This window comes from Lutjanus erythropterus, chromosome 8, assembly GCF_056507025.1.
Source record: "Lutjanus erythropterus isolate fLutEry1 chromosome 8, fLutEry1.hap2, whole genome shotgun sequence".
Classification (NCBI taxonomy): Eukaryota; Metazoa; Chordata; class Actinopteri; order Lutjaniformes; family Lutjanidae; genus Lutjanus; species Lutjanus erythropterus.
This window is the reverse complement of record NC_139324.1, coordinates 30901038-30914931: the sequence shown is the minus strand read 5'-3', so window position 1 is coordinate 30914931 and position 13894 is coordinate 30901038. Positions and strand designations below refer to the sequence as shown.

General features: G+C 40.4%; 1 protein-coding gene across 2 annotated transcripts in view; it reads right to left on the bottom strand.

The window, feature by feature from the left end:
• The window catches only part of igf2bp2a (insulin-like growth factor 2 mRNA binding protein 2a), an 85530-nt gene that overhangs the window by 18860 nt on the left and 52776 nt on the right, over positions 1–13894 (bottom strand). For both annotated transcript variants that reach the window (XM_084725276.1, XM_084725277.1), the window contains 3 exons: positions 9270–9333; positions 6592–6882; positions 4525–4659 (listed from right to left, as the gene is read on the bottom strand). In XM_084725276.1, coding sequence (XP_084581402.1) covers positions 4525–4659; positions 6592–6882; positions 9270–9333 — 490 coding nt within the window. The remainder of the gene's footprint in view (positions 1–4524; positions 4660–6591; positions 6883–9269; positions 9334–13894) is intronic.

Sequence of the window (13894 nt, the reverse complement as noted above, 5' to 3'; positions counted from 1 at the left end):
GTTTAAGTCTTTAACTTTTTCCTCAAAAGCCTGAGGGAGGAGGCAGGATCAACTATTCACCTAATATTTATTCTTCTATTCTATTTCACTAACTAGTAAACAGGTTTTTTTGCCATCAATTTCTGACTTGTTTTGTAGACAATGAAGGGCCGAAGACTTATTACCAAAGTTAAGCAGAGTTGCATGCAATAAAAGCTTCATTCAATCATGCAATCAATAATAATAATGCTCAATAAATATTTAATTGGGATAAATGGAGTCCTTTCAAAGAAATTTCTCTGGAAATTATCGACTGCTTTTAAACTCAATAAATGGCACCAAACCTTCACGGGGTGTTACAAGAATTTAAGGGGTGTGAGAATTTATAAAAATATACATATACAGGCAGGCCTAAATCTCAGTATTTCAGTCATTTATGGAAAGAAAACTAATTAAATTGTCATTTTTTTAGATTTATTTAAGATATAAATAAACAATCACAGAGCTAACATAACAATGGTGCCAGGTAGAAGGAAATTTGGATTTGTTTTTTTAAAAAAGCAGTTGTTCTGTACTGCCATTGTTATGCACTGAATATAATATTAAATATCCATAAAATATGTCACTTAGTCAGGACAAAGGGTGAAAAAAGGGGTGCCTTAAAGAAAAGGGGAACAAATTAACTAACTAAACTACTTTAAATAACACTATTAGTCCTACAAATAACATGGTTCTTTCCAGGAAACTTTCATGAAACTTTTGGAGAATAAGACCCAGAAAATAAAACATTACCTGTATATTTAAAATAAAAACTAAAATCAACAAACCCTACATGTATGTGTGTGTAGGTGGTAATAAGATATTAGGACAGGATGAGCATGATTTCTGTGATAATCTATATCTCTTCTCCGTGAGTAAAGGTTGTGGTGGAGTGGGTGTGGTGAAGGGTAACCAAATGCTGAGGGTTTCTTTTGGGCTGGGTCACACGCTTCATGGTGTGTGTGTGTGTGTGTGTGTGTGTGCGTGTGTGTGCATGTGTGTGTGTGTAAGGGTGGAGAATCTGAAAGTGCTGATCCTTGCTGAGAAATGAAAATAATTTGGGGTGAGCTGTGGGGCAAGTGTGGGATGATGGCAGTGTTGTGGGTTTAAAGACCATGTTGGTTGGGGTTTCAAAGGGTGTCACTGGGCCTCCTCAGTGAAATGACAGGGTGTGGGGCCCCCTGAGGTGACAGGTTCATTTGTGCAGGTGTGGCACCTGGGTGGGGCAGGGTGACGACACGCAGTAGAGCTGTGGACCATCTTGTGACTTTTGACAGAAGGATTTCTGTGTTGACAGAATAATGTGGATCAGATCGGCCTGATTACGTGTTGTTACATCACTTTCATTTTCTGTCGACGACTTGCATTCGAGCTAAACAGGAACACGGGCTTGATGTCATGAAATCCGTCTATTTTGAGCTGCCTTGAGCTCTTCTTAGCTGCCTTCCAAATGATTGTTTTTATTTAGAGGAAAATATGGATGGCACTTAGAGCTACACCCCACTTACTTCTGTTTACATATGATTTATGATTTTCTCAATTATTGCACAATGCACACCAGTGTAAATCGTTTTCTTTAAACCCTTTTTGACTCATTTTCAGCATTTACAAATTCTAATAAATAGTTCAACATTTTGAAAAATATGCTTATTTGTTTTCTTTGTCAAGAAGATCAACAACACTGCTGTCTGCACAGTAAACAGGAAGGACTGATATGTCAGTTTTGTAGACTGTGCAAAGTGGAGAAGGTTCAGATGGTGAGCTACTGTATGTAGGGGACAAATATTATCAACTATTATTAATCTTTAAACATATTTCCCAAAATGTCTGATATTTCCTTTAATGATGTGAAACCTGGCTTGAATTTCTTCCTGGCAAAGAAGAAGAAGAAGAAGAAGAAGACACATGGACACAAAAAAATTACTTCCTTTGGATTTCATGAGTAAAGTAAGTAAAGTAAGGTGTTTGGGGTCCTCCTCCATAAAATTTTGAGTTTCATCAACTTTGTTTCCTGCATTCTGGTGATTTTTAAAGAATGATAATAACAAAATAATAAGTACACCTATAACTACAACACTCATTAGCTGGAAAACATCCCCACAGCATTTAACCTCACCTAGTCCAATTTCAGATTTGACTACAACAGCACAGGAAATGAAAATTTTACAAATGTTTCTCTCAGGGAATGTTAGTGAGACTGCTCACAGAGAAAATCTGCCACTTTCCCTAAAAACTGTCCACTGGCAAGGCACCCTAGAGGGTACTTTGTCACGCTGTCTTGCACATCGGGCCACCCTGGAGGGCATGTTATCTTATTACCATTTATATCAACAATAGGAGCATCAAAGAGGGCACATTTACAGCGTTTTCTTGAACGACCAGTGGTGGGCATGTAGAAGAAGAAGAAGAAAGTACTTTATGAATCCCTCTTGGGATGCACATTTACACATGCAATGCACACATGCACATGCAATTTGTGGGGGAGTGATGAATGTTGCCCAGAATCAGGCGCCCCAAGCAGTTGTGGGTTCGGTGCTTTGCTCAAGGGCACCTCAACAGTGGCACCTTTCCATGCTACCAGTCCGCACTGCACTTTTGGTCATAGCTGGACTTCTACCGCCCACCCTCGTGTCCCCAAGCCAAGTCCTTACGAACTGAGCCACTGCTGCCCCATAAAGTGCGGGACTTTAACACCACAGAGTCCAAGGTTTGTGTCCAGACTCCTGCATCAAAAGCAGTTTGATTAAGGTAAGGAAAGGCTGTGATTTTGGGCAGATTTAGGCAACAAAAGCACTTTGATTACAGTGAAATGTTCTTCAAGTGACTGCTGACTTTTGAATAATGCTGTAGCCCAGTGTTTCTCAAACTTTTTACACCATGTACCACCTCAGAAAATATCAAGCTCTCCACGTACCAGCTGCGATTGTAGTGAACCGGTATTCATGGCGGATGTATGTGTGTGCGCTACATTTGTGAGTCGCTAGCTGATACTGAAACAAAAATATGGGAAAGACAACCTTATTTTGAGTTATACGTGAGTGAGCTTGTATTTTATGCATTTTCATTCAACATTTTGTAGTATTTTGATAAAATTGTGTTTTTAAATTAAGCGTGCGTGCCACCAGTGGTACATGTACCACGGTTTGAGAATCTAGGCCACAGTCACTGACTGGATAATGTATTGCAAGATTGTAAATTTTGATGGAAAACAAATTAAATTAAATACTTCAATAAAAAACATTTGTGCAGCTTGCAAAACGTATGGTACGTTAATTAACAACATTTCTTCATTGATTTAAAGGAGAAATCTGTAATATATTTACTGTACTGAATCATAAAATGACTATGATATGTCATCAGAGATTAAAAAAATATGTTAAGATGAAATACTCTCTGGCAATAAGGCTACAACTGCAGCGTCCTCCTTTGAAATGTTCATTCTGGCGTGCAACTTGCATTTTGGTTGGCCCGTTTCAGGTTAATTAGAGGTCTAATTAATACTGAATGTTCGCCAGATGAGTAAGTGTTTATGAGATGTAAGAAATCATTAATAAACTTTTAGAAGTTGTAGACGTTATAACTGTTAATCTGAACAATATGTCAATCTTTAGTGTTTATTTTCTGAAGTGGAGGAGAAACAACTCTCTTCAAACACAGACTGCATATTAATTAGGATTTCAACCTATTTAATAAACCGTCTATGGCCAAATCGGTATGTGGACTGCAGTACCCATTTTTGGATGCGCAATTGTTACATTTTGCTCCTTGAATAGAAAATGCATTTCGGTTGGTATTACATTTCCTCCAAAACATATTTGCTGTTGCAAATTAGATGTACAGAGACGTAATTTATAGCAGACAGGGCTGCACATGCTCACCGGCCCTAATTATCCCATCCAACAGCCTGAAATATTCCCTGGTTCACTGGGAGACCACAGCATCATGTTTTCTGGAATCTATCGTGCAAGTCTGTGTCTATTTAAATGGAAGCAAATGTCTTTCTCTGAATCCAGCGATGTAGACTCGAGCCCCCTCCAGCAACACTGATTGCGTGCACACATTGCCAGGGGCGATGTTAAGGAGCGCAGCCCCCTTGTCAAATAGCACACTTAAAAATAAATGAAGACAAACACTGCCATTTCGTGTTAAAAAGCGGTGTTGATGTTCGGATTGCAGCAGAAGCTCAAAGAGTTTAAAAGGTACGGTGACTTGTTAAAAGTGTCAATCCTAATTAGACATGTTGGCCTCGTTTCTTAAATGCTAAGCTGCGGTCACGTGTTAGCCTATGTGAGTGTGACGTGTGTTTACTGTGTTAGTGGTCCAAGCGAGAGAATGCACAGTGAGATTAAAAGGTGTGCAGGCAGGTTAAAGGATAAGATTATAGCCCTTTAGACATTATGGCTAATCTCCCAGAGGGAGTGTATACATGCTCTGCTGAAGCACAGAAGCTCAGCGTGTTTACGTGCACATCTTTGAATGGCTGTGTATGTCCAAGCATAAACTCACGTCTTGGTCTCGGTGGCCTCCTTTTGCATGATGTCCAGGATCATACGACAGGCGGAGGAGCAGCCCTCGGGAGTTGAGTGGATGGTGATGGGCTTTTCTGCTGCACCTGCGTTTTCCTTCCGATGAATGTCTACCCTGAGAGAGAGACAGACAGGTGAACAGACAAACAGACACATGAACACAACATTGACAAAGTCAGAGACAATGACAAGGGAAGGAAGTTAAATCTACAGATTGAAAGAAAAGTAAGGTACTGAAAACAGAAGAAACTAGAGGGTTTTTTTTCACAGAAGAATAAAATGAAACAAAATAAATATAAAGCAAGAGTAAATGTGTCATGAATAATTTGGGCAACTCATTTCCAAAATTTGACAAGATAAAGCTTTTATTGTGTGCTACCTTACGTTATATCTCAGACAACTGGTCTTGAAATGTAAGTGCCCAAAAAAGGGGGCAATTTCACAAGCAGGCATAGTAAAAAAGGGACATACCAGTCCCTCCAGGAAGTTGCAATGTTGCAATTGCAACAGTTAATGCAAATTTAAGCAACACCTGTGAAATCTGCACGACTAGGCCTGGGAGATAAAACGATCAATGGTAATAAGAAAGAAGTTTGATAAAATGTTCAATAGCCTCAGTTAGACGCATTAATGCAAAACACAATGAAAGTACAAACTCCTAAACAGCCTGTCATATCTCTTGATAATGGAGCGAACAACAATTGACACGCGATCAGCCAATCATTCAGCAAACAACCCACGTGTGCTTCCTCCCTGACTCATGAACAGTAGGGGGTGTAACAATTCATTTGTGCATCCAGTGCACCGGGCTTTAACACGTAAAATGCAACAGCATCAATTCAGGCGCCTGTATCGCCAAAAAGACAAACGCAAATTGTATCGATACATCTTATTAGGACACACATAGATTTCATTTTTGGCATCAAGGAACTGCCGCTGTAACTTTCCTCCGTTTTCTCTCTCCCCCTGCCTCTGCCTGCACCGCTCTCGCTGGATGCCTGCTGCCTCACTCACACAAAACAAGCACTTCTCCCTCCCTCTCCTGTCTCTCCTCTTTATCTGTTAAAAACAGACAGTGAAAGAACTGACGTCGCACCACGTTGCAGCACCAAACTTTCATAACGTGCAACTTTGGGTTTTATGAGAAATATGAGAAACACTGCTGCGAATCATTTATGCAAAATGTGACAGACAGTCTCCTGACCCACAGAGACGCCATGTCACTGGGAGAGCAAGTGACACATAGCATCACTGTTCCTCCACACCCCACCTCCTCCAGACGGTCAAATTCAATCAACACCACAACACTCTTCATATGAAACAGAGCAGCATATCATCTTACTGGAAGAATATGAAGAAGAAAGTGACAAAAAGCTGAAACCTAAAAGTACAAACTGATTACTGGGAGATGAACACACAGACATTTCTAAATATTACTTTGTCTCTGCTCTCCTACACAAGCAGGGGCTCAGTCTGACAAAACACGCTTGTTTGAGTGGAGACATGGAGGCTCAGAGATGCTGAGGTTGGAAAATATTCTGAGCCCACTGTCCTGGATGAGGGTGATGGTGAGACCAGCCTCACGCTTTGGAGTACACAATATGATTGAACTACATGATCAATAATTATCAGTATCTACTGTTATGAAACTATCGTGATAGACTTTTCAGCATCATCACCCAGGCCTATGCATGACCTTGCAATTTTGTCCAATCACCATCACATCAAACTCAACTAACCATCATCATCGTAGCTTCCTCTAATTTCTCCCAATCACAGCAGCAAATGTCATAGTCTTACGCCTCAATGGACCGACTCAGTGTTTAATATATATATATATTTTTTTGTGTTTTATTTTGTTGCATGTACTGAAAAGAACACGTTTGTCAATGTTATTGACATTTGTCATTGCTCTGTGCACTTTTATATTTTAAATTTGCTAATATGCTGAAGCCAGCCGGGTGCCACAATAACAATGCCATAAAGGTCAAAAAAAAAAAAAAAAATCAGGTGAGATCTACTGTGAGAGTCATGGTTTTCATCTTACTTGGACTGTGTCTGTTTGGTGACATTCTTGATGGTGAGGCCCTCCTTGCCGATGATGGCACCCACAAACTGAGTAGGCACAAGCATGCGCAGGGGGAAGTCGTGTTGTCTCTGGCGGGGAGCGCCGAATTCTCCTGAGGGCCCGGGCTGAGAGGCGCCCTGGTCCCGGGATGACCGACCCCCACGCCGCGTGCGGGGAGCATGGTCCGGCGGAGCAGCATCCATGTCTACAATATACGACACCTTGAAAGAGTAGTTGTCGAACTGGTGTCCTGTTAACTTCTCAATGGCTCTGTGGGGTGGAGCACAAGGTGGAGAGACAGGAGGAGGTGTGAGGCAACAACAAGACAATGATGGGTTTAACTGTCAATAATCAAGATATAACCAGGAAATAACAATATCTCTGAGTTTTCAAAACTCATTTACTATGTTACAAAGGGACAGATCATCCCAAAATCAAAATTATATATATTTTTTCTCTCACCCGTAGTGCTATTTATCCATCTCGAATGTTTTGTTGTGAGCTGCAGAGTTTTGGAGATATCGGCTGAGAGTTGTCTGCCTTCTCTCGAATATAACGGAACTAGATAGCACTTGGCTTGTGGTGCTCCAGGTGTCCCAAAAATATTAATCTGAAAAGGTCAACACCAGTGACTCTTTCCAGAAATCATGACCCGGTTACTCAAGTTAATCCACAGACCTTATGAGAGCAGTTTCAGTTGTTCTGTACTGTAGAAAGAAAGTAGGTCCTCTTGAGTTTTTCAAAAGTAATTTCTTAGTGCTTTGATTACCACAAGCTGAGTGCCATCTAGTTGCATTACACTGGAGAGAGGACAGACATATCTACAGTTCATATCTCCAAAACTCTGCAACTTACACCAAAATTATTTAAATGCACAAATAGCAGTATTGGGTAAGAGCTAAAATGGGTAGTTTTGATTTTGGGGTGTGCTGCCTCTTTGATATACAGTACTGTGCTTTGTGTACATGATGCTGCAGAACGAATCCTGCATTCCTTCCATGCGCTGGTTGTGTACATCATAAGAAATTAACGCCAAGCTTCTGCAAGATGCATTTAAGAACATGAAGTGAAGGACAAATATTATCACAGGACCTCTGTGTTTGGTGAAATATGGTTGGTCAGTTGCAGCATATTTTTTATTTTACGAATTAAAATCATGGCAGATTCACACAGGATTTAGATCACAGAGGACCTGAATGATTATTACAGGTTACCAGAAATCCCCAGGTGATACTAGTCCCGTGTGAACAGGGCTTGTGTCCACATGAAGCTGGCTAATTTTTACAACTCTGTTTATGTGTAAAAACATGTTCGCTGAAGTGTTTTCAAGTCATTTTTGAGATGACTTCCTTCCAGACAAAAACATCTTAACAAAATGATCACAGGGGGATCTGTGAGAAGTTTTCAGATTAATTCATTTGAATAATCACAATATAAAAAATAGAACATATTTTAGAGCTGCAACGATTAATTGATTAAATCGATTGCCAACTATTGATAACTGATTAATTTGAGTAATTGTTTTTTAAAGAAAAATAGTAAAAATTCTTTGATTTTCAGCTTGTGAATATCTTCTTGTTTTTCTAATTCTCTATGACAGTAAACTAAATATTTCTGGTAAAACGAGACATGTGAGGATGTCATCTTAGGCTTTGGAAAATACTGATTGACATTTTTCACAATTTTCTGACATTTTAAAACAAACAACTATTAATCGATCTATTGAGAAAATAATCAACCAATTAATCAGCTATGAAAATGGTTGTTAGTTGCAGTCCTAACTTATATGCATGATTATATATACATTAAATGTAAAACAGTTCATAGATTACATTCTAAACTAAAAACCTGTACCTTATAATAAACATATATATGAATCTTCCTCCTCCCAGTCAAGCGTCTCCCACTAATGGTGGAAACTGGCTCTCTCTACATGGGTATTCTGTGCTGACATGGTGCAAATATTTTTAACACGTCTCATTTCTTGAAAATACACTTCTCTTGTGTTGTTCTTTCACATAACTTATCAGAAGTGTAAAAAAAATAGGCTACATCAAAAGACTCCATACATAAGGGGGGAGCCGGTATATTTTATATTATGTAAGGGGTCCTTGGCTGAGAAAAAATTAAGATCCTCTGTTCTACAATGTTAGTGGAGGCACAAGCTCGTCTTTCTATCGTGCTGCACGCAGCCTGGTAGTGACAAGGCAGGCTCATGTCAGCACTGTCACTCTGAGGACCATTTTCAAAAACTTCATTTCATGGGTGAGAAAAATGACGGCTCAGTACGAACAGAGGGCTGACGCGGAGAGAAAAGGTACATTTTTCATGTAGACAGCTTAATGTGGATGTATACTGCAGACTAACAGAAGCTGTTGGCGCTGCTGCTTAATCTTAACATAAATTATGTAGTAACCTGCTTGGGTGTCACCATGTTTAGTTGGGCACATGAATTATCTGAAGTTCTGGAGGAGGATGTTCTGTAACTGACCGTGATGTGACCCTGCTCTGACCCTTCTGGATATACAGAGTTATTATAATTTACACCAACATGTATGTGAAAAAATGCTGCTTGTGTTGCTGCTGCTTATCTGTGCATGTGTGCAGGTAAAAAGCAAGTATATCACATGTTTGCATCATTGTTTTGTGCTGCTTACACTTTAGCTTCCTCCTTGGTTGCGTATGTAACATTCACCACTGCTGTTTCTGTATCAGTGTTCACTGTGAAGCAAGACAGAGAGAGAAGAGAGAAAACATGAGTACAGTAAACAAACGTGCGGGCACACTCTTACACACACAGACACATAGCAGGTCTTTGGTGTTGCCGTAGGTGAGTCAGACACGCGTCCAGGTTCCCGTGGTGACCGGAGAGCCACTTGTCTGTGTGAATCTATTACAGCCATCACCACACTGGCTTCCCTCCAGACCCGCTGCTGCCGCCGCTACAGACAGGAGCTGCTGAACACAATACCCTCTCCGCCACTTGCACAATAACGGACTTAAGTTTGACATGACAGCCCAAACAAAGCAGGTAATCTGTGATAAAGTGCAACGCCGTGCACAACAGAGATGCACCTTGGGAAGATCTGTAGTCCTGTTCTGCTCAGAGCTGAGTGAACTTGGGTTTAATGAGCAAAATGTCCTTAGAAAAACTATGTATAGACTCATATAAACATAATCCCTCTAGATCGTCACCTGTGGTACGTTAGAGGTGTTCTCTGCTCTCTGTCTGTGAGAGCTACAGAGTGTTTTACATACAGACACATACATAGGTATTTTTCAAGCAGTAATGGTTTACAGTTTTATTTAACCCTTCCATTTGCTATTACCACAAAAAGAAACTAAAAAAAAAAGAAACGTCAGCTTGGCGTTACATGCTCGCTGACTCTAAACAATCGCTTAAGCAACACATTACTGGCGAATCAGCGACAATGTGGCTGGCGACGTTTGGCCATTTTGTAGCTATGTCGTCAAAAGTAAAAAGATACAGTAAGCAAGTTCAGATCAGCAGCTCCAAAGTGAAGGACAAATACTAAAAAAAAAAGATTAAATACTAAATACTGATCTTTGAAGAGTGAGAGTGGACTGCAAAATGAATGTGAGAGTAAAAATTTATATCACCTGCTTATGAAATAAATATGTTCCAGGAAAACTTGTGAATTTGTTGTTCATAAGTTTGACAGCTTGCCTACAATTTTCTGACCGGACAGCCTGGCATTAGTTAAGGGTCTGTCTTATGATCTTTGGGTTAATTGTTCATTTTGTTATAATTATTTGGGTGTGTATTTGTTCTTACTTGTGTGTGGTTTGTTTTTCGGTTGTTTTTTCTGTTTTGTATAATTTTTCTCATATTACTGTTCCTATCCGTTTCAGACTTTTGTAGCAGAATAACAACTAGGTTTTGAAACTAAATATCTGGACTAAAAATCACAATCAGTAGTTTTGTTTTCATTTTGATTTGATTTGAAATTTAAACTGGAGGAAACACAATAACCCTCTTAAGACTTTTGGCTTCCCTGTCTTATTCTTGTTCTTATTTTTACATATACTGTTTTTATCAATGTTATTTTCTGTGTGCTATTAAATTAATTAAAAAAAAATCAATTAATTGTATAGAACATGTTATGTTACTGTCATGGTTTATACGGTACACTTATTCTTAACCTGTTTTATCTCACGTCTTAGTGATGCTTCTGGGGCAGGTTGCACCAACAGGACTTACGCCTGGTCTTAAGCTAAGACAGTTGTAACTTCGTGTTCTAAGTCCAGCCTCATAGTTACGCCTGTTTCACCAACTAGGCTTAAACCTTCGTCTCGCTAAGACACTAAGCATAAATCTTACGCCTAGTCAGGAGCAAGTGTAAAGTCAAAATCTAGGTCGCTTCTATGGTATCGATGATAACTGCAACTTCTAGCACAATGGTGCACCTCACTTATCGGCTGTACAACAGGGGGGCTTTAAGATGTGAGAGAGGGATTAGAGACAGAAGCAATCCCTTGGACATATACAACGACGAGGAGCTGATTGAGAGGTTTTCGATTCTGCAGGAGAGATCTGTTTGTGTAGAAAGGCCTCAGTCGGCAGAGAGGATAGTATCTCTGCTTTGGCAACGACGGATCTCTGTTTGTGTAAATGTCAAAATTATGAGTCAACAAGAAGCCGCTGCTCTATGATTGTGAAAACTGATGCTGAATAAACATTAACTATGGTTTAGAAATCTCAATGTGCTAATAAACTCTATTACAATGTTTAGCAAGTTGACCAAATGTGAACAAAAAATGATTATCAGCAAAATAAATGAGCCAAGACGTGAGGGAGTTGCCAGTATCATAGAAATATGGAAACGCGTGTTTAAAAAGGACAGTTTGGATTATTTGAAGTGAGGTTCTGTCTTTCAGAGAGTTCAGATGGTTCTAGAGTTATACCTAGAACCACCTGTGAAAGGTTCCACCCAGACCCCTCCTATCCAGAACCTTTTCACCTTCTAAGGATGCCAACAAGAACCTACCCCAAGGGGTTCTATCAAGAATCATTTAATATTCCAAGGCTTTTATCTAGAACACACTCAGGGAGTTCTACAGAAAGCCTTTATATATTCCAAGGGTTTTACCAAGAACACATCTGGAGGTTCTACCAAGAACCCTTTCATAATCAAAGGTTTTAATCTAGAACCTACCCATGGGGTTTTACCGAGACCTTTTTCATATTCAAAGGTTTTAATCTAGAACGCAGAAAGACTTTTTTATATTCCAGGGGTTTTATCCAGAACACACTCTGGGTTTGTACTAAGAATACATAAGGGTTTTATCTAGACCCAAGGGGTTCTACCAAGAACCCTTTTATATATATATATTTATATATGATACAAGAAATCCTTGATTAACCTTGATGAAAGAGTTCCTCAAAGATTTCAATAATCTTTTAAGAACTCTTTCTTCTAAAATAAAAGTTTTTGAATGAAAATGGTTCTTCATGAAACCCTTAGTCTAACAAAGATTCTTTGACAAACCCTCTCTCCAAAAAACGTTCTTCAGAAGAAAATGGCTTTGGGTAGAACCTTAGCCCTTCAGGAAGAACTCTTTTGGAACCCTTATTTCTCAGAGTGTTTTTTACATGGGCCTTTTTTAATTGGCTAAAATACATTTAGCTGCGGAACGTGTCCACAGCAGTACGTCGCTCAGCTTCCTACAATGGTTCTCCTGCTGCTTCTCCAAACCGGTGGCGTGCAGACCATCTGCTGTAAGCACCTCATACAAACCCGCCCAAAATAATCAGGACTATCCCTTTAAAGTGTTTAAAGTGTGTTTTAAGTGTTCTTCTTTCTGTGTTTCTGACAGTAAAAAACAAAACTTCCAAACCTGCCAGATCACAGCGGACACCAGAAAGTTTTGGAGGGGTTAAAACCAGTGAGAGCGCCCAGCTGGCTGAGAGAGGGTGAGTGGGCAGAGCCTGGCACGGTGCCCGTCCCCGGCGCTCGCAGCCAGCTCTGCCCCGCCCCGCCACCACCGGCAGCCCTCACCATGCCACACAAGAACATGGGACTCCTCCAAAACCTCACCCCGTAACCAGAGCACACGGACGGACACAGGCAGGCAGAGAAAAGTGACAGGAAGCTGGGACAGGGACGTAGAGAGTGATGAGGACGGGGTGGGGGGACAGATAGATACACGAACTGGCTTTGATCTCGCACTGTAACTGTGCAGCTGCGGTGTTCGCAGAGGGACAGAGACAGCGCTGGTGTCTGGTACGGAGCAGATGAAGTGTTTTAACGGCAGCGTTTGGGAAACTCTTGAGTGGAGTAATTTCTCTTCTGGGTTCTCTTTTAGCACCTGTCATGACTACAGTGGGTGGTGGTTTGTCTTGGCTGGTTTTGACGCACAGAGAGACGCCGTGTGTGTGTGTGTGTGTGCGGGTCTACTACTCCTGCATGTGTGTATGAGTAGACAGCGAAAAGTTCCTAGGAATAGCTGTACACCCTTAGAGAAAGAGGTGCTACCTAGAATCATTATGGATTATTCAGCTTGTCCACAGAGAAAAAACCTTTTCAGTTCCTGGTAGAACCTTTTAGAAATCCAACATAAAGAGTTACACTCAGATTCTTCTGTGAAAGGTTCCACCCAAAACCCCCTATGAGAAGTTCTACAGGGAGCCCGTCTGTGGTGCAACGGTTCCACCCAGAGCTCTCTCTGGAGGTTCTACCGAGATCCCGTTCACTTTCTAAGGGTGCTAACAAGAACCCATTCAGAGGGTTCTATGAAGAACCTATTTATATTCCAGGGGTTTTATCTAGAATCCACAGAGGGGGTTCTACAGAGAACCTTTTTATATTCCACAGGTCTTATTTAGGACAGACTCAGGGGGTTCTGAGAACCTTTTTATATTATATGGGTTTTATCTAGAACCCTTTGAGAGGATACTACAGAGAACCTTTGTATATTTCACAGGTTTCATCTTGGATCCAGTCAGGTGGTTCTACAGAAAACCTCTTTATGTTCCAAGGGGTTAATCTAGAACCCACTCAGGCTGTTCTATCTTCCAAGAATTTTCTCAGGCATGCTTTGAGGGCTACGGAGAACCTTTATATTCCAAGGTTTTTTCCAGAACACACTTGGGGGATTCTACCAAGAACCCTTTTATATTACCGTACAAAGAAAGATTGGCGAAGGGGTTCTTTAAGTATTTCAACAATTCTTGAAGAACTCTTTCATCCCCAAAAGGATTCTTTGGATCAAAAAGGTTCTTGATGGAACCTTCAGTCTTACAAAGAGCCCCTGACAAACA